The following is a 20,369-nucleotide window of genomic DNA, read 5'->3' on the forward strand; positions in this document are numbered from 1 at the left end:
GCAAACGCACCCGCACGCGCTCTTGGAAATACTTACATCCCCTGTTCCCCGTAGTGATTGTAAAATTCCATGTGGCTGCAAGCCTGGATCCAGCCCACAATCCAGGTCTCCTTCTTGGGAAGTGGGGGCACCAACACTTGCGCTGAGGCTCGGAAGTGAGGGGTCCGGTAGCGCAGGACCACGCTGGAGGACTCGTCAATGCTGGTGGGAATGGGGTCGATGGAGGCTTTGACTTCAATCACTGAAATACTTTCCCGGAAAACTTTGGATTTGCAGCTAATACTCTGAATACAGCCCATGGCATACCCCGAGTACAGTCCGACGCAGCTCCTAGGGTACTCCAGCAATCCTGGGGAATATTAGGCATTGAAATTATCTGGTGCTAGATCAATTACAGATCTTCTGGGTTTGTAATCTCAAAACTGATATCCATAGGATAGAAAATTCATCATGTAAAGCCTTAATTTGAGTATCTGTCTTACAAGTACTGCTCCTATTTTTGAGGTTAGCTGCGCTTCAGAAGCAAAAGGGCCTTTAAAATTTTTTTCCCCTTTTAATGACCCATTATATCTCTTGCTCAAACGGTCTTTGGGTTAAAAAAAGGTCTCTTGAGTTCAATAAATAACGGTGGTGTTCTTAGCTGATATATTTAGTCCTTCCTTTCCTCAGATGCGGTCTGTCATTCACCGTCAAACATAGGACTAGCCGGTATTTCCCTTTATTCTTTGGATGAAAAGCAGAATGTTGATAGACACATCTATATAAATAATGAAATAGTTTTTAGCCCCAGCTTGTCACAACCGGTGTGGATTTCCACTTCCTGACTTGCAGTTGTTCATAACTTCCTTTCGCACAGAATTACAATAATAACAGAAAAGAAACGACGGCTGGAAAAACGCAAAAAGTCGCCAAATCTCCCAATTTGGAGGCTCCTCCGCCAGCGATGTCAGGGCTTTGGGGATTAATTTAATTTTTTTTTCTCTCTCTCTCTCTTAGAAATAGCCGTGCGCGCAGGGCAGCCGCGCGGTGCCGGTGGGGCCGGCGGCTCCGGGAGCGCTGCGGGGCAGGCGGCGAGAGGAGCCTCCCCCGCGCCCGCCGGGGCCGCGCCGCTCCGCGCCCGCTCAGCGCCGCCGAACCTCCGCCCGTGACATCCCCCGACACGCACCGGCCCGGGGGGCGCCGGCCCCGCCGCTCCCTTCTTCCTCCTCCTCCTCCTCCTCCTCGGCGAGCGGCTCTCCGCAGGGGTGTCCGACCTTCCACCTCCTCCTCCTCCTCCTCCCGCTGCTGCTCCCGGGCGCGCCGGCTGTGGCTCAGCCGGCGGGGCTCATGGGCGGGCGGCGGGGCTGCCCCGCACACGCGTGGGCCCCGCAGGGCGTCGCAGCATCCCGGGGAGCAGCGCCGAGCCCCGGCCGCGCCGCCGAGCCCCGGCTCCCTGCGCTGCGGGGGCGAGCGGCGGCGCAGGGCGGGGGAGAGGTTGGGGGAGGCTCCTTCGCTTTCGCTGGGTGGTTTGGGTCTTTTTTTTTTTTTTTTTTTCTCCCTCCCCTTCGCCTCTTTTGCTTTTAGCTGCCCGGGGAGGTGAGCGGAGCAGGATCGGTGCCTCCGCCTCCCGGCTGCCGCAGGCTTCCTCTCCCGCAGTACATTCGTGCACCCGGGGACGGCGCCGGCCGCGGGTCTCAGCCTCGCCGGTGGAGCGGGGGGTTGCGGGGGGGCTCCCGCTCCGCTCGCCGCCGCAGCATCAGGGAGGCAGCGGGGTCAAACTTTGCAGGAACTCGCTCGCAGCCCCTCGGTGCCCCCGGGCGTGCCCGGACGATGCCGCCCCGGCTGCCCGGGCAGGGTCCGCCGCATCCCTTTGGCTCCGCCGGCCCCAGCGGCACCGGCTGCGGGTCCGGGGCCCCCCCGCGCCCCCCGCCGCCCTGTCCGCCCTCCTTCGCCCAGTGCCATCCCTCCCCCTGTATTTCGCTTTTAAACTGCAGCTGTTGAAGGCTAAACCTCCTTTGCAGAAAAAAAAAAAACAAGGCAGCATTTCCTCCCACATGTCCGTGAATTGTGGGTAATGTAGTTTTTTTTTGTTTTCTTTTAGAAACGCCTTTCCCTCCCCCCCCCCCCCCTTTATTATTATTATTATTTTCTAATTTGGTCACAGCGTATATTTTCTCTTGGGTTTTCAGATTAAGATTTTCCTTTACTGCCTGAAGATTTGCAGGTAGGTTTGGTCCCAACCCAAGGGCTCCAAAGTAGGTGGTCTCCTTCTTTCCAGAGCCTGTAACCCCAGGCTGGATGGGCTGTGGTTCCAGCAGTGAGAAATGCACAGCAGCAGCGGGACTGAGGAGTAGCTGGGAACAGGGAGTAAGAAAAATCTGAGGCAGCAGCAGCCTGTGGAAAGTTGTAAACTCCTATTACAGATGGTTTTGGGAGTACCACTGCTGGCTGGTCCTGCTGACCATCTGAGGATCTGACCACCAGGTGAGGTGCATGCATCCAGCTTTTCACAGAACATGGCTCTCCTTTTTCGGTAATAAGTGGTGGGTGTTGAATGTTGGGTGAGAGTGTCCTCTGTCACTTGTTTCTAAAGAGGAAACTTGGGGAAAAGAGGTAAAAATTGCTTTGCTGGTGCTGCTTGTGGTGCAGTACTGCAGCACAGGGCTGAGTAAATGTCTTTTAGTTCTTCCCACCCCGCAGTCTCGGCAGGCTGGATTAGCCCTCGGCGGGTAGGACAGACTGGAGCTACTGGGTGATCCTGACAAGTGAATGTCACAGAACAAGGAGAGGCAAATTTACTCCTTTCCACCCACAGCAGCTGGAAAAAACCACAGTATATTGTTATGTTTTTCTTCCGCACGCGCTTCTCAAAGCACTGGGGAAGTATTTATTTTAAACTTCACAGTCTCTGAGAAGGGCACAATTACAGTCACTAGCCCTGTGACAGGGAGAAACACTAAGAACCTGCTCAAGTTACAGGCAGCTTACTACTGTGTAGTACAAGAAAGAATGAAATTAGCATCTTCCGAATGAAATATCCAGCAGCCTCCAGAAGGTGCTGAAATCCTTTGACATCTCCAAGACTCTTTCACACTTTTCAAACAAGCTTGTCACAGTTTCTCAGAGCATCATGGATCTGGTGAAACTGCATATTCTGTGACTTTAAGTTTCACTCAAGCTCCAGCCAGGTCTTGCTTCAACTTGGCTGTCTCTGGTGTTCTGGTCAACTAGGAAATTGCATTATCTCATTCTAATTAAATCAGCTTTTCATCTTCAGCTGGAATTTTCGTTGGGTTTTGGTCCTGCCTGCCTCCATCAGGCTGCTGTGAGTGATTAAGGCATTAGCACACCCCACCCTGGAGTGGCTGCCTTAAGCCATGGGCAGAAGGGCTTCCTTGCCCGAGTGTGTGGTGCTCTCTGATGGGATTGCTGGAGATGTGAGGCCAAGCTGTGGTCAGTAAGAATTAGGAGTGTCTGGTGATGCTGGGAGTTGTGTTTCCTTCTGCTGCCCATTTGATGCACCCATCCATGTCTCACAGTAGCATGGCCATGCTCTGTTCCTGTGGGGGTTCCCCCCCAGCATCGTGACCTTCACAGTATCTCCATCTCCTTCCAGCATGTCTTGTGGGTTTATTAAAGGACAGGGTCTCCCTGCACTGTCTGAGCAGTGGCAATAAAAGCCGCCCACCAGAGGCTGTGCTGGTGCTGCTGACGCACCACTGCGTGTGCTGTAAATACTGCAGGGTATTATATCTTATTTTGGCCAAGCTTTCCTTTCTGTCCCTAGAAGAATCCCACCCAGGAACACCGGGTTTGCTGGGAGCACTTTGGTTGCAAGTGCTGCTTCTTGGCCAGTTGCTGCTGGGGGCTGGGATTCACCCGTGCTGCCAGTGAACTGCAGAGAAAGGGGTCGGAGCTGTCACTCTTGACCCACCCGCATTCCAGCGTGGTTTGAGTGGCCCTGCTGGCCACTGACACTTTGTGTGGCCACAGCTGTGCAGGGAATTGTGGCCAGCAGCCCCCCTCCCTGGGCCAGGGAGGGTGGGCAGGGTGGTGAGGAGCACAGGGTGAAGGGAGCACGCCGGATTTGTCCGTCTGGGCATTCTCCCAGGTGCTTGATGATCCCTGAGGATCATGTGTCAGGCCTGGAATAGCCCCACCAGAGCAGGGAGCCTGTCTGCAGGTTTAGCAGGGATATTTATAAACCCCTGGGTTTGTGGCTGTTTTGCGAGCAGCGCAGCAGGACGGGGCTTGTCATGGCCCCAGTAGGGTCAGGGACATTTCCTTCCCAAGCTCAGTTTCTTTGGCTGGGACTGGCAGTGACAGCCCACCTGGCTGCAGGAGAGACCAAACAGCTTTCCTTTCCCACTCCACTTTTGACAGGGGTTTGCTGGCACTGGGTCCATCACGCACTGCCCTTCCTCCCCCGTGCCCTTCCTGCCAGGGACTCGTGCTGGGCTGTAAGGTTGGAGCCTCACAAGGTGGCTTGGGCAGAGAAATTCCCTCATATCAGTGTCAGCAGAAGAGACAGGCACCAGATTAAATTCATTCTCAGAGCTTTCAAGGTGTTTTTTACACGTGACAACTCCTGAGGAACATGCTCGGTTGTAGCTCAGCATCCCCAGCACCAGACTGGGCAGGAGTCTCCCTGTTTCTGCAGCCTCCTGGCCACCAGCACCTTTAGCCCTCTGCCCACTGATGTTTGCAAAGAACCCTGCACGGAGCAGGAGAATTGGGAGGGGGCATCTAGGGAGGTGCTGGCTACAGGCAAGTGCAAGCAGTGATGATGACGGTTATCTCCTCAGCTGGTGTCAGGTAGGCTGAGATTTTCCACATGCCTGGGAGCTGGGCAGTGGGATGAGGGCAGGCAGATAGGGACGGGGTGCTGACTGCCCTGATAGTGTGAGAATGTGGCTGCAGAGCCGGTGATCAGACAGGAGCTGGTGGGTGTTGGTGATGTGGCACCTTCTGTGCAAGCTCCAGGGCTGCCACAGCCCCACGTGGTACCTGAGCTTGAGCAGGGTTGTGTTTTATGGGCTGGGTGGGGATGCCTGAGGAGGGGATGAGCTCTTCCTCCAACTGGGATCATAGAATCACAGAAGGGTTTGGGTTAAGGTCTCCATAGCAGAGGGGCTTCAGCCCTCAGAGCATCTCCAGGGCCTCCTGTGGACTCATTCCAACAGGTCCGTGCATTTCCTGTGCTGGAGACCCCAGAACTCGACACAGTGCTGCGGGTAAGGTCTCACCAGGGTGGAGCAGAAGGGCAGCATCACCTCCCTTAACTGGGAGTAGGTTGCTGGAGGGTATGATTCAGAGATAAATTGATGTATATTATTTTCCTTTGAGGGAGGAAAATATGAGGAAAACCCAGAAGTGAGGGACCTCAAGCACTTGCTTGTCCAGACATTGCTGTTGCCACTGGACAGTCAGTTGGTCAGATGGGCACAGCCTGGGTGCACAGTTCACTGAGAGGATTTAGAGAACTATGGATAAAAAGCATGAAGAAAATGCAAAATTTTTCTTATTATTTTCAGAAGCCAAGAACCACCTTTCCTTTAGCACTTAAGCTCCCCAGTGCATTTTGGACTAGACTTTGAGATGCCTGAGTGTCCAGTTCCCAGGATTACTTGTGCAAACACCGATCTCTGTAACTGGACTTCAGTGCAGGCAAATGTCGCCAGCACCACGAGATGTGGCTGTTCTGCTCCTCAGTGTAATATTCATCTTCTCCAATTCTCTATCCACAGGGGATTTCCAGCCTATTTGCAGAGGAATAATCCTGTTCATGGAGCGTGTGGGTGGTGTGGAGCTGTGACAGCCCATTGCCCAGGGAAGGTAACTGGGTTGATGCCAGGGGGTCCTGGCTCAAGTGGTTGCTGCCATGGGCTGTCATGCTTTGGATGGCTTCTCCCAGCTTAGATCCACGCAACTGCAGTTCAGGGACTGTAGAAAGATCATTCAGATCTGTAAAGCTGAGCTGCAAGCACTGATGGGATGTTCCCAGGGGCTGATCAGTGCTGGGATTGGCAGGTGGGAGATCACAGATTCGCAGAATATTCTGAGTTGGAAGGCACCCACAAGGACCATCCCTTGATGTCTCGGAGGGGTTCTCCCCAGCTGAGGTGGGGAGCAGGGAGCAGGAGGCAGGAGGCTGACAGCAGCCGTGCAGTGTGATGGAGCACAGTGTGCCGTGGCAGGAGGGACGGCAGATATTCCCTGTCCTCTGCTGGAGCACACCCTAGGGCCTGGCATGAGCTTTCCTCCTCCCTGTCCCACTCTGCTGCTGGGGCTGGCTGCTGATCACACCTGCAGCTCAGGGACACAGGCACTGCCTGTCACCTGCTCTGGGCACGGGCTGCGCGGCGCTGGCTGACACGGCGGGGACACGTGCGGTAACGAGGCCACGCGCAGCGCCGGGGGCAGGAGGATGGGAATTCATTAGCAGAGCCGCTGTCTCCGGTAATCAGGAGGCAGGTGATGCTTCTCCTTCGTCCGGAAACAGGGTGAGTGATGAAGTCGCTGCAGGGGCGCACCCTGAGCCGGGAGGGAGGATGGGGCCAGTGGGGCTTGAAAGGTATCTGTGCCAGGGGAGGAGGGTGGTGTTTGGGGTGCCCTAGCATGGGGGGGAGATGCTGCAGAACAGACTAATCAAGAAGATTCTGGGGACAGCCCCTTGGTGGGAAGCCCCCAAGCAATGCTCAGCCTTGGTGTTGCAGAGCCAGGCAGCACAGCCCCCCGTGGGAGAGCTGCTGTGGGGAGGGGGATGCCATCATCTCCTCCAGCTCTGACTCTGATATTGAAATGTGAATTGCAGCACAAAAAACTACATTTCCCAGTTTCCCTTGCAGCCCAGGGGAATAAGCAATTGGAAGATTTAAATAGACCAGGCCAGAAGCAACCAACCTTTGGCACAACGTTTTTCCCTCCTCTTCTTCCAATCTATTGGCTGTTTAACCTTTTTCCCTGGCACTGGAGTGGCTGCCAAGCCTGGCATTAATTTTCCTTCCAAGCTTGCTAGGCCCATGAAGTAAACAGCCATGTGCATTCCTTACTCTATATTTAACAGCTGCAGTCTGTGCTGGGGGCAACTGCAACAGAGGGGAACCTTTGTAGCTTCCCAAATTCACAGCTTGTGAGGGTGGGAGTGGGGGAAGCTTTCTGCAGGGAGAAGAGGGATTTCTCTCCTTCCCGGTATTCGCAAAGCAGGTTGCGTTAAAGAGAGACTGCAATGCCAGCATCCCAGCCACGGTCCAGGGCAAGGGACAGGAACAATGTCCTCAACAGGGCTGAGTTCCTCTCCCTGAATCAGCCCTTGAAGGGGAACCAGGAGAGCAGGAGCTCAGGAAGAAAGCAGAGCGGCCAGGCCGGGGCAGCCGGTGCCCAGAACACCAACCCCAAGGAGCGGAGGCAGTCGCAGCAGCTGCCTGAGGAGGATTGCATGCAGCTCAACCCCTCCTTCAAGGGAATCGCCTTCAACTCGCTGCTGGCCATCGATATCTGCATGTCCAAGAGGCTGGGAGTGTGTGCCAACAGAGCCTCCTCCTGGGGTGGTGCCCGCTCCATGATCAACCTTCTGGGGATAACGGGGCACGGGATCCCCTGGATTGCGGGTACGCTCATCTGCCTGGTGAAGAGCAGCACGCTGGCAGGCCAAGAAGTCCTCATGAACCTGCTGCTAGGTGAGTAGCAAACCTCCCTCCCTGCTGGGAAAGCCCAGCCCTAGTCACAAGGGACAATGGCACTGGGACTCCTCCTCTGGCTGCTCTCAGGATCCAACGTGGTCGGGCAGCACGGAGTGACCTTTAGGGTTAATGCTGCACTTTTTGGCCATCTCGGTCCCAGGTGCTGTGGGTGATGGATGTAGCATGAAGTTGTCTAAGAGGGATAGAGTAATTGTGGTAGCTGGTGACACCCATGGAGTGGGGGCAGGTCCCTGATCCTGTGTGGGGCAGGGTTATCCAGTCAGATCGAGGGGGAGTGTCTGTGATGGGCAGGTGGATAGCAGCAATGATGCATTTTATTTAGTCTGTGGTCATCTGCGTTGGTGGTTTGGTATGTGTGGAAAAGATGCAGATTTTAGTCTTTGATATCTGGATCAATTCCTGAGGATATTCTTGAGGGGAAAAAAAAAAAGATTTCCATCTCCTCACCACTTTCTTGACCAGACCTTGGCTCCATGTCTCAGCCGCTGTGTAATGGAGTCCTGTCTCCTTCCCTGCTGCAGTTTGTTCTCTCATCCTCCTTCCCCTGAGTACCTTTCTGGCTGCTGTCCCCGTTTCCATGTGCTAATTTGACCCAGAGGCCGTGTAGGCAGGCTGGGATCCCTCTGGCTCTCCTGCCAGTTCTTCCTTGCGCGGTGGTCGGTGTCCCCGTTTCTAAAGGTTGGGATGTGTTAAAGGGTTTGGCTTCTCCGCTGAGCAGGGCCCATCCCACCCATCCGTGTGGACTGATGTCCCACCAGTGGCCAGGCTGAGCTCTAGGCATGACTTGCCTTAGATCCTGGCCCCAACCTGCCCTGGCCATGTCTACCTGAGGACCTTGCTCTTCTTGCTCTTCTGCCTTTGGCACAGGGCCCAGTTATCCTATTTTTCCTTGTGACTGATTACCCTCTCACCTGGCTGTGATCCACCCTGGTGTTTCACCCTCCCCCAAAAAACCCAACAATCCCTCTTTTGTTTGGTAAGAGAAACTAAGAACATTGTATTTAGACTGCTTCTTCTCAGGGAGCATTTTGAGGCGACGTAGGGACACTGAATTTCACAGGCACCACAGGAAAAGGACATCCTGTCCACAGGAGCCGACTGAGACACGATACAGGCTCTGCAACGTGGCCCCAGGTTGTTTTTCTTTTCGCAAGTTCATCCTCCAGAGAGGGTGAAGATTGCACGGAACTGCCTTGAAAAGCACAGTGGTAGCTGCCTTTTCTCCCCTCTGCCTTTGGAGGAGACTGTCCTCGTGCTGTGACATCCGATGGGGGGAGGCCATTGCAGGGAAGGAGCCAGAATAGCACCAGCGTGATGCAGAGCCCGCCAGCGTCAGCAGTTCTTCCAGGGGCTCCTCGGTGCGCGGGGTCAACCCCTCGCTGAGAGAAGATCCATTTAAAAGGGCACGAGGATGAAATAGTAGGTGACTAACACCAACCACCACAGTTTCCAGATGTCTCTTGACCCAAGAGCCTTTGATGGGGTTGGAGCCTGAAAACTGACCTCTTTGACTCCAAAATATCTGAGTTCCTTATAAAGAGCTAATGCCTTCTTTGGCTTAAAAACAAGAAAGGTGTTCTCACTGTTCCTTTGCCATATGAGGAGGCCAAATGCAAAGCCACCTTGGGGCTGTGTTGGGGTTGTGTTGGAACTTTGAGTGTCGAGTGGTGTCTGGGAGAGCCCTGCGCCACTGCCTGCATCTCCAGGTCTCCTGAGCTCAAATGTGGTGTCTGGGAGGAATTTAGGGGGGTTCTGAAGTCTTGCTTCCTTCCCTAGATGCCCTACACCTACCCCTCTTCTCTGCCTGCCGTGAAATTAAATAGTCAGATTGTGTGGAGAGCTTGTTCCATAGATCTGGCAGCCTCCAAAGAGCTCTGCTGCTTCCTCCGAATAGATGGCACAGACTGGTGGGGCTGGCCAAGGTGCCCTCAGCCTCTCTTGTCAGAGCTTGCACAGCAGGACTTGTGTCACCCCACAGAGCAGATCTCTGCTGTGAGAGTGGCCTTGGGCTGATATTTAAGATTGCAGTCAGAAGCTCTGAGTATCTGAGTAGCTGCTGTAATATCTGCCCTGCTGGTGGAGGAAAGAGCCTGGCTGGGGAGTGTGGGGCTGGTGAACCTCGACAGGTCCCAGGAGAAGTGGGGTCTTGTGTGGCCAGGAAGGGCATGGCATGACTGCTGCGTCTGGCATCCTTGGTCCCTCTCACTGCTGTTTTCCTGTGGTTCCAATCCATCAAGATGTGGTGAAAAACCCTCCTGGATAGGGACAGGTCAAAGGGAAGGGAACCTCCTGGTGCTTCCCTGCTCTCCCGAGAAGAGGGAAAGAGGGAAGTTGGGGTTGTCCATGGTACCCCTTCCTTGCCCCCTCTGGCTCTCCTCCCTCCACCCTGCTTGCTGAGGGTTTGACACATCAAGCAGAATTTCTGATGCAGTCTCTGGGCAGGGAGCCAGCCCATCATAGAGCACTTGTTTAGGATTTGCAATCAGGCTTCCAAGGCGAGGAGACAGGAGACTGCTGAAATGGGACCTGGAACCTGCCAAAGCACCACTGCAGATGGAGGAGGAGCTCTCGGCAGGAGCTTTGCCAGCACATGTGGGAGCATTTCGGGTGAGGGGGGTCTGACCCTGGGATGCTCCATCCATCCCCACTGCAGATGTTGATTAGCAACCCCGAGCAATGTTTTCCCTCCGTGTTTGTCATCTGTGATGGAATTTATTGATTTCCCCTTCCCATCGTGATCTTTTCCAGCGAATGCCAAACAACCAGAGAAACACACTCAGAGCCTGTTACTGAAAAGATGGAAGAAGCCAGATATCTGTGCCCACTGTAAAAATCCCTCTGCCAGAATATGCTTTCAGGAAGTCTGTCTCAGCATCACCAGCCCTGGCTGTGCAAGAGTCGGGGAGAAAGTCCACGCCCCCATGCCAAACTGAGAAAATCATTGTTCAGGAAACCCCTCAGTTTTAAGGTTCATTTTATTTATCTGCCAGTGTTGAAACTTTTAGGACCATTCAAGCTTTCCTTTGCAAAATCACGAGGATTTAATGAAAACTGAGATGCTTAGAAAGTTATTTGAACCTTGCAATTGGCCTTTGAGGGGGAAAGCAGATATAAAACTTCCAGTAAAAACCCCAGGTCTGCTTCAGAACCAGACATAAACTCCATTAAACCCTGGGGGCAGCAGTACCTCGGTTTCTGGTTCTGATCCATCTGGTGAGGATGTGGATCCAAATTTAGTGATTCATTGACTGCAAAGCCAGCAAAGAACATTTGGATCATCGATCTAACCCACGGCAAAATACAGGCTGTAGCACATCCCTTAATTTATTCCTGTTCAATTTGTTAAGGGAAAAAACCCAAACACTCAATCTGATGTGCAGTTACAAGTGAGGGTGAACTTGTCAGAGCCATTTCTGTATTACTGCAGTGGCAGGGCTTCTCACAAGCGCTTTTAGTTGGACTCTTCCCTTCATTGCGACTGCATACCCTTGTCTCTCCAGCTCAACAGCTCTTTTAGCCAGCATCTTTTCCGCCTTTCAATATTTTGGATGGTGCTCAAGTCATTTCTTCACCTCCTATTTATTAAGCTAAACAGATTGATCTCGTTAAACTGATGGTCTTTGCAGATCCAGGCACCTTCTCACTGCGGTGGGGATGGAACGTGGTCACCTGCCCAAAGCTGTTGTGTTTAGAGCCAGATCACCACTGTGTTCAGTTATCTGCAGTCCAGCCATGTGCCTTTGCTGTTGGGAGGTGTCTGCTTGGGTAACCCTTGGACATAAAATTCCTGTTTGTGCTCAGTTTGAAGTACCAGCCAGTAACTGGTTCTGCTGTGGTGGTGGTTCTCTGAAATAGGCATCCAGGCTAGGAGAAGAGAAAGCCCTGGTCTTCTCTTTGCCTGCTGTCTCTGTGACATTGGTGCCAGTCCTCAGCCCTCTCCAGCTGGCTCTGCATCCCGCTTCTGAGGGGCAGGATGGCTCTTTGGTGCTGTCACTAAGCATTTATCCCGTCAAGTGAAGCAGCGCCGCGGGGTGTGGATGTATCATCCGAGCAGCGTGTCAGAATGGGGATGGGTGGATGCCATGGGAGGAGGGAAAGAGGGAGCTCAGGGCCACTTCGCAATCCCTGGAGGTCAGCAAGAAGGAAATTCTTACCCTATCCAGCCTTCTCCCTGAATACTGACTGAGCTTCACTCTGACTGGGAGCCAGGCTGTGATATCCTAAGGCATAGTCCCCTGCAAACCTGTGACTTTACCCTGAGGCATATCTATATTTCTTTAAAAAATATATATATTTATAAGTACCTATATATGGTCATGGCTCTGCCATCCCACCACAGCAGCTTTCAAGCCAAACCAGATTGGCAAGAAAGTGGTGGTTTAGGAAGGAAAGAAAGCAAGAAATGCCTTCACCAAACCCCTCGGGAGCTCACTGACCCTGCTCTAACAATACAGACATGCTTCAGGTGTTGTCATGCTTCTCTTTGGGGGCTGTGTGATGGAAATCCAGACAGTACAGGCCGTTACTGGTAAAGGTCACCAGGTAGATGAAGTGCCCAGGCTGTACAGACAAGCTCATCCTGTCGAGCCTCAGGGCAGTCCAGCCCCAGCAGGGGCCAGGGAGCTGCACAGCAGATGGATCAGTCCATATGCAGCAGAGCTTGCTAAAGCTGAGAGCCCCAGAGATGGTTTGGGGCCAGATGTGTCTGTTTTTTCCCCCCTTTCATTTTTCCACTGTGAGAGCAGGGATTTTCTGAGCCAGGCAGGACAGATGATGCTCGGTCAGGGAAGGGGAGAGGAGCTCGGGAGCCGGTGCCCTGTGGAAACCCCTCCTTGTTCAAGCTGGCACATGGAGGAGGTTCAGCCTCTGTCCTGCTACCCTACCAGTGCCCACCAAGACCTCAGGGAGCCAGCAGCACATCTGCCCAGAGAGGTGGAAACATTTAAATGCCGAGTAACCCAACATGACTGACCCATGGAGGGTGCCAGGCAGAGGGAATGACACAGATGCCCACTCTCTGCATCCAGCATCTAATCCAGGTCCAGCCTGGCATTAAACATTCCCCTTCATCACATCAGGCTGCTAATCTGCCTCTAGTTGTTCTGCCCGGATACAGCAGTGGAAGTCCCTGGTCCTTTGGTAGGTGCCGTGCTCAGCCTTCATCCCTTGAGAGCTGATGAGCTCAGGCATCTCTGAGCAGGCAGTGGTGCCCAGCTCTCCCGGCTTCCCTGCCCCCCTCCCTCCCTGCTTCCTCTACAGAAGCGTATCCTGCTCACTGCAGGGCAGGCTGCAGTGTCCCTTCGGATAAAGGACAGTCAGTGACAGGCTGGGAGCCATCTGACTGTGGCTGGAGCAGGCAGGGGGGGAATTTCCAGTGACCTGCACGGGGTCTCCATCAGATCCAGGGTCTGATCACCCCCTTGGTACCGGGCAGTGCCGAGGAGCTCGGGTCCTGGCAGGCTGCTGGGGATGCTGAGAGCCCTGCAGCCATCAGTGTGCAGCCCTTGGGGAATCTGCAGCGAGCTGGAATGAAACCCTCACGCAGAGCGAGCAGCGAAACGTTCCTGAATGCAGAGCGAAAGAGAAGTGCGAGGGTTGTTGAATGGGAAGAGGGGGAATAAACATGGGAAATGAGTCATCCTTATGTCTGTCACTCTGGGAACAGCTTCCCATTGCCCCTGCCTGGAGCTCAGAGGGGACAGTAACTGTTTCACGCAGGCAGAGCCAGCCCTGACAGGGAAGCTGAGCCAGGCTCTGGCCCGAAGGGAGATCCCGGGAAATGGGTGAGTGTGTTTGCCTCTAACACGCCTTGACAGGAGCAGTGGCTGGGAAGAGGAAGGTGGGGGAGTGAGGTGAGTTGCTGGGAGCAGCAGCAGGCAGGGAGAGCCCATTGGGTCTCCTGCTCCGGGCCAGCAGTGGTGGAGGATGGGGTGGGAGAGGGTAATGAGATGAACTGTCTCTTTTCCCTCCCCTTTGAAGAAATCTCCATGTTTTAACCTGGAACAGAGTTCTGGTCTTGCTTTCCATTTCTGTCTATGTAGGAATGCTGGCAGATGTACCTGATCCAGGTCCAGTGCCCTGTTAGGTTTGATGGTTGGAGACCCTCTGAGCCCCACAGGATCAACCCCCTTTCTTTTTTTGCCAGTTTGCCTCATTGGAGGCAGTAGGGTGTAAATGCAAGCCCAGGCAGCACTGAGTCCAAGGGAGGAGCCCAGCCTTTGTGGACTGGGACATGCTGCTGGTCATCAGCACTTTTCTTTCCTCAGTCCATCCCATGCTGTGCCATCGTGCATGTGGCACCTGGGTGACGTGCTGATGGTACCTGTGCTGCTGCCGTTGGGTGCAGGGGCACTTCAAGCTGTCAGAGCCCCTCTGGGAGGCAGCTGAGCCATCCTGGGGGCTGCTCAGCTCCTTTTCCCCAGCAGCACAAGCCCTTTTCACTTCACTCCCCCTCTCCCCTGTGTCTCATCCAAGCCCATGCAAACCCCCAGCAAGGCAGCCCCGCTCAGTATTTGATGCTGAGTACAAATTTCCCAGCTCCCAGGGCACAGTGTTTCCAAGGGGAGAACTCCAGGCAGCCTGTGTTTGCACTCGGGGCTGTTTCTAATCATCCAGAATATAGCGAGTCTATTTTTAGTTGTTGTGGGGTTTTATTTTAATTAATTACACAATTCTGCTTTCCGCCATTTTTTCACCTCCCCATGACCACTTACCCCACGCTGCTGCTTGTTCAGCCAAAAAATACCCCCCCCCCAAAACACCACAGTGCCTGATTCACTGGCTCTTCAATGTGTCGTGCCATCTGTGCCTTTTGTCAGCCCTTACACACCACAGGACCACGTTTGGGGAAGAAAATGGAGTAGAGGAGTTCACTTCCAGAGGAGTGGACCTCTTCCAGCTTCTGCTGACTCCACTGGAGAGAGGGTGAAGATTCTTTTGAAACCTGCATCTTTCATTAATGTCAACTAGTCAAGGCTGCAAACGGCTCATTTTCCAGGTCAGGGAGCCTGATGCCTGCGGGTGATTTGGGAAGTTCAGAAGGAGTAGGAGGGGGGCATGTAAGTAGAAAGAAAAATGAAAGAAAAAAACCCTGCGAATTCTAATTATGGAGCAAAAGAAACTGCTTCCTGGGAATGGTGACATTTATCCAGAGTTCACTCCTGAGTGAGGTTGGCTAGTCTGGGGAATACAGGATCTTCAAAGCCAGTTTTGGCCCTACACGTGGTCCTGGCAGCTGTAGTGGCCACCTCCAGCACGATGGGATGCAGGCAATGAGCTATCACCAGCCTAGCTCTTCTTTAAAGCAGTGCTGGGCAGGGCAGAGGGGTTGTCTAATGCATATTTGCTCCTGTGTTGGGAGCCTCTGGAGCTCTCGGGGGCTCCCTCTTCATTCCTGGGCATTTTCCTCCCCATTTTCCTCTCCCTACGTGCTCACCCACAATTCTGTGAGGCCGAATCCAGCTTGTGACTGTTTCTGATCCCAGTCTCACCAGCTGGACTCTGGAGAGCAGCCCCACGTGAAGTCATGTGAGTCACGGCTTCAGGAGACGAGGCCAAGGGCTTTCTTGGCTTTCTCCTCTTTTCCTCCTCCCACTGCCCCCAGCACTGCACCCAGGTTGGTTTTCAGCTGTGGTTTGGATAACATGTTTATGTAAACACCTCAGTTGGAATCTGCCTCTGTCCCTGGGGACGCTGCCTGGCTCCGACCTGGAGCGGGCGATGCCCCCAAGGTGCTCGCACCATCCTCAGCCTCTTTCAGCTGTAAGGAACAGCAGCAAAGGTGGCACCTCAGGGACAGAAAGGACCTTATGGTGTCAGGAGATGTCCAACTGTTTCAGTTTCTCTTAAATACAAGCTTTGAGGTTTGGTTTGGTTTGGTTTGGTTCTGCTGCTGATGGTTTAGGTTTTTCCTCGTGCCCTGCCTGCCCAGGGCTCCTCTCTGCTCACCTCTCTGCTCCTAATGGGCTCCTAAAATTTGGTCGTAGGAGCAAGGCAGATGTCTGTTTTCCTTTTCTAATTAATAGATATAAAATGCCTGCCCAGGGGGCTCACTTTCAGCTCATTTACTGTGCATCCAATGCCAGATGTTGGGTTTTTTTCAATACCAAGGGGATCTGTGATGCTCAAATTGTCACAGGCGAGACAAGACTTGCTCTTTGGTTTTGGGCTTTAAGGAAGCCTTAGATGTTAATAGAGGATTTTGAGATTGGATGGTTTTGCAGTGGAAATCTGAAGGATTGTTTCCCTTAACACCAGGTCAAAGGGAAAATTCGTGATCTTTTTCAGAAAAATGCGAAAAGAACGATGGGCAAGAGCTAATCCTTCCTTTGCTCTTAAACCCATCTCTACCTGGCTGTTACATCCAGTGATGCCTCTGGTTTAAATCCAATGCTACCTGGATCTGGAGAAAGGGCATGATGGAAACAAAAAAAAATGCTTAAAATTAAAATTTCTTGCTCCTCTCGTCTCACCCTCGGTCTGGTGGCACTCTGCCATCCCTGCTGCGCCTCTGGCAGCCCCGCGGGTCCCCAGAGAGCAGCCTTGCGCAAGTGCAGGCTGGTGCATCAGCTGCAGGCTCCTTTCTCGGGGCTCTGCCGGGGCTGCACTTCCTCCAGCCTTCGGTCAGGTCAGCCTGAAGGATTTGCACGGCTCTGCGTGAGGGACCAGGGAAGGGCAGGCTGAAGGTGCCGGTGCTGGTTCACGAGTGGGCTCAGGGGCTTCGGGTTCAAAGCTTTGGTAGCCATCAGGCACCTTCTCCTGGGCAGATGGAGTTGTGGAGGCCACCTGTAATCAAGTTAACCCCTTACCTGCCTCTCCCTGGCATGGATGTGTCCACCTAAGGAGGGAGGATTTGATGTGCATTAAGGGGACAAAGCAAGCGAGACGAGGTCCAAGCGGGTATGTAGGTCATGGGATTGCAAGGGAATAGGGCCGGGGCTGCTGGGCAATGGCATCATCTTTATCTGTTTCTGAAGGATGGGCCCTTGGCAGCGCCCTCAGCAGCAGTGCTGCCTGCTGATTCACCCTGCCAGCTCTTGCCTGGCAGCAGCAGCAGCAGCAGGAGAGGGCAGGGGCACCGTGGAGACCCAGCTATGGGTGAGGGCAGCGGGACCCGCAGGGGCTGGGGCAGGGCAGGCTGCTGGGGCTGTTTCACAAAGAAGTTGCTTCATGAAAGGAACAGAAAGTGCAGGGGGAAGTGACAGAAAAAGCACCAGGCAGAGGGATCTTTGCTGTGTTTTTTTTCTTTTAACGGCAAATTAACCCCCGGTTTTAGTGCTGTCGTGCCTTCAGATCTTGAAATGTGGGCAAACGAGGCTTTTTGCTTTCTGTGCATCATTTGACGAAAATCAAACCTAGCAGTACCGAAGGCCCATTTTATTCATCTTCTGAATGAAAGGATTATTAAAACAGCTCTTTGGCTTGTCCCCCATGCCCTGAACACCTCCGTGCACACATGCCTGCATCCCTCGAGGTGCCCTGACATGCACCTAAATATTGTCAGTGCAAAATGCAGGCGGGCAATGGTGAGCACTGCATGTTGCTAAAGCACACAGCATCTGTGCTGCTGATCCATGGGGGGGTTGGAGGGGAATGCTCTGTAGTGGGTGTATTGAACACCATGAAGGAGACACTGGGATCCTTTGGGGTGCCCTTAAAAAAAAAAATCAGCAAAAAGCAGAGAACTGCTCTGCTGAGTGCTGGGTCCCCGTGGGCTGCAGGCCTGCCCCTGCTCTCTCCCTGCCTGCTGGTCATGCCTGGTGGGATCTGAGCAGCCCCTTGTTGTCCTTGCCCTCCTAAGCCTACCCCTACCACTACAGAGCTGGAGGTGTGACATGACCTTGCACCCCTTTGCCACCTGCAGCCTCACCACCTTGTTTCAGGTGCCACCTATGAAATTTTCAGCCTCCTGCCTCTTGTTGTGTTTAGCTCAGATTCCCACTGCTGCCCGTGCCAGCAAGGAGCTGGTGTCCAGACCTCTTCCTCTGCTCCATCTGCTCTCCACAGCTCTGAGACCCCAGGGCATGACCTGGTGGGCAGGAGGTCCAGGGAGGTCCTATTGTCCCACTTCCCCCTGCAAGGTGCCCTGCAGATGAGGAAGAAAAGCAGTTTCCCATGAGGCGAGAGTTTGACCAGGATAAACACCAGCCCCTTCCCAAAGCAGTGCCGGGGGCTGGAGCGCAGGGGTGGGACGCTGTGGGAGGTGGGTGAGCAGAGTTGTCGTGACAGCTCCTCACTTCCCAGCTCCTGCCAGGTGCTGAGCAGGCAGGAGGAGCTGCCTGCCCACCCTATGCTGCCTCATTTCCCATCCCCACCACCGCCTCAGTCCCATCCATCCTCCTGAAACCTTGTCAGCTCTCAAGGAATGGTCTTTATCAAGGCATGGGAACCAGGCAACTGGTCCCTCACGCTCCTGCCAAGGGAGCGGGCTGTGCTCGTGATGGCATGAATGTCCCTGTCACTGCTGCGAGGAGCTGAAACCAGCACTCTGACTAATTAGGAGGGTTGGGGAAAAGCAGATGAGGGGATTAAAGACAAATAAAATTGATGCTAGGAAATAGAAATGACAGTACCTGTCGCCTGGGAAGAAGGAGGTGGGATGAAGAGGAGGAGGATGTAGACGAGTGCTGATGGGTTTCACTCCCGAAGCTGTTAGGGAAGAAAGGTGTTCTGGTGTTGAGAGCTGCAGCTGGAGGGATGGTCCCTGTGCCATTACAAGCTTGGGTTTGCTGGGGCTGGGAGGTGAGTTCCCCCCACCACGTTTGTGCAGGGAAGGGAGTGTGTGGGGTGACTTGCAGGGAGAAAGCCACAGGGAGCAAAAGACAGGTTGAAACAAGAAGTGGCTCGTGGGTGTTCAGCACTTCGGCAAAGGGAAAGGGATGGGTAGGGGACATCCAGGAGGATGTCCCCCACCCTCTCTTTCAACTCACAGTGGTGATGTTTCTAACTCAGGAGTCCTTTTTTCTTTATTGCATGGCTTTCCCCTTGGCTCACTGGCTCCTAATGCTCTTTTCTTAGTGAAATCTGTGAGTGTGGTGTGATTCTGCTGGCTGGCTCAGGGCAGGGGGACGTGGTGGGCTTGGGAGGGGGCAAGGGCAACACCAGAAAGTGCTGTGGAGCACTTTTCCTCCAGCAGCCTGGTCACCCTGGCACAGAGGCCCCCAGGCAGGGACCTTGCTGCATGAGGTTTCTGTAGCATGGGGTGGAGGACAGCAAGAGGAACACCCAGAGTGGTGGTTTGAGGGCCAAAAGAGTTTTAATTTTAGCTTTGTCAGTCGCTCCCTCTCTCCCCAGGTGGATTGCTTGCCTCTGTGGTTTGGGTTTCTCCCCTGTCAGATGATGATGCTGGTAATTCACTCTGTGGGTGAACTGGGAGGGTTAATCAACATTAGGGTGGTAACTGAGGATCAGGGTGTTGTGTGCAGCTGAACCGTGGACATCTGGCCAGACCCGAACCCAAACCTTTTCTTTAAAGGCAGCAATCCTTGGATGTTCTGCCTTGAAATCAACAGCCCTTGACTGCTTCTGTCTCTTGACCATTCCCTCTCATTCTCTCATTTCGTAGCCCTGCTGCTGGACATCATGATTGTGGCTGGTTTGCAGAAGCTGGCCAAGCGGAAGGGCCCGTACGACATCAACCCCGGCTTGTTGGACTACCTGACCATGGACACCTACGCCTTCCCAGCCGGGCACGCCAGCCGGGTGGCCATGCTCTCCAAGTTCTTCCTCAACCACCTGGTCTTGGCCATCCCCCTCCGCATCCTGCTGGTCCTCTGGGCCTTCTGTGTGGGGTTTTCCCGCGTCATGATCGGACGGCACCACATCACGGATGTCCTCTCCGGCTTTGTTTTTGGCTACCTGCAGTTCAGGCTGGTGGAGTTGATATGGATGTCTTCCAACACGTGTCAGATGTTGATATCCATCTGGTGAACACGGGGGACTTGAAACGGCCTTTCCACTGGAAACTTGCAGATACTCTGAGAGTCTCCCTCCCAGTATTTTCTACGTGTTGTTTGTTGGAAGTAGTTGTAACTTCCATGAGTAGTGGTGTTTTTTAATGTTGCTTCCCCACCTTAGAAAAAAGAAAAAAAAGGTTTCTTGCAATGGATTGGGTTTTAGCAATCGAGGGCCATACCTGTGTTTTGGCCATATTCTCAAGCTGTGTTTGGACAGCTAGCTAATTAAGCTTTATGGGTGAGAGAAATGAGCTCCATGTCCGCCTACTTTAGGTGGTTCACACTGGCACCTTGGTATGTCCTCAGGATGGGCAGTGCCTGAGAGCTTCCTGAGAACACATTCGTTAACTTTTTTGAGGCTAAATGATTTTGGCCACTGTGCTTTTTTCTCTTTTTGTAAGCCCAGCAGTTGTGTCTTGTACAGAGTCAGGACAGGCGATGCTGGCACTTTACAGATAATAAATAATCATAAAAATCCTGCCCTGTTTGGTTCTTCTCATGAGGGAAGGGACAAACCCACCCTAGTGTGGCTGAGGCACATACTCAGTGAGGAGCAGGTGCTGCAGTCTTGCTGACTGAGGGGATGCAAGTGATGGCTCACAGGGTTTGCATTGGGTAGGGTGGACCTAGATGGGTGCTCACTAAAGGAAAATCTGCTCTGTGAGGGTGTTGGGGGGAGTTTTTGGCCTGGTAAGGGAACAATGCAAGTTGCCCACTTTCATCCTGGTAGGGA

The 20,369-nt window shown here is 53.5% G+C and overlaps 2 protein-coding genes across 6 annotated transcripts in view; one reads left to right on the forward strand and one right to left on the reverse strand.

Moving 5' to 3' along the window:
- FAM78A (family with sequence similarity 78 member A) overlaps positions 1-1,135 on the reverse strand; it is a 13,246-nt gene extending 12,111 nt beyond the window's left edge. Inside the window, exon 1 of the mRNA XM_050320156.1 lies at positions 37-1,135. Within this exon, the coding sequence (XP_050176113.1) occupies positions 37-299 (263 nt within the window). The 5' untranslated portion in view covers positions 300-1,135. The remainder of the gene's footprint in view (positions 1-36) is intronic.
- The window catches only part of PLPP7 (phospholipid phosphatase 7 (inactive)), a 23,244-nt gene extending 3,130 nt beyond the window's left edge, over positions 1-20,114 (forward strand). Inside the window, exons 1-4 of one of the 5 annotated variants that reach the window (XM_050320153.1) lie at positions 1,632-2,463; positions 5,727-5,814; positions 7,186-7,658; positions 19,246-20,114. In XM_050320153.1, the coding sequence (XP_050176110.1) occupies positions 7,208-7,658; positions 19,246-19,610 (816 nt within the window). In that variant the 5' untranslated portion in view covers positions 1,632-2,463; positions 5,727-5,814; positions 7,186-7,207 and the 3' untranslated portion in view covers positions 19,611-20,114. Of the gene's footprint in view, positions 1-1,622; positions 5,815-6,382; positions 6,483-7,185; positions 7,659-19,245 lie in introns of those variants that run through there. The other 4 variants (XM_050320151.1, XM_050320152.1, XM_050320150.1 and 1 more) reach the window with 4 other exon arrangements.
- The last annotated feature ends 255 nt before the right edge of the window (positions 20,115-20,369 follow it).

Source organism: Myiozetetes cayanensis, unplaced genomic scaffold (assembly GCF_022539395.1).
Source record: "Myiozetetes cayanensis isolate MyiCay16 unplaced genomic scaffold, myiCay2020 scf23, whole genome shotgun sequence".
NCBI lineage: Eukaryota > Metazoa > Chordata > Aves > Passeriformes > Tyrannidae > Myiozetetes > Myiozetetes cayanensis.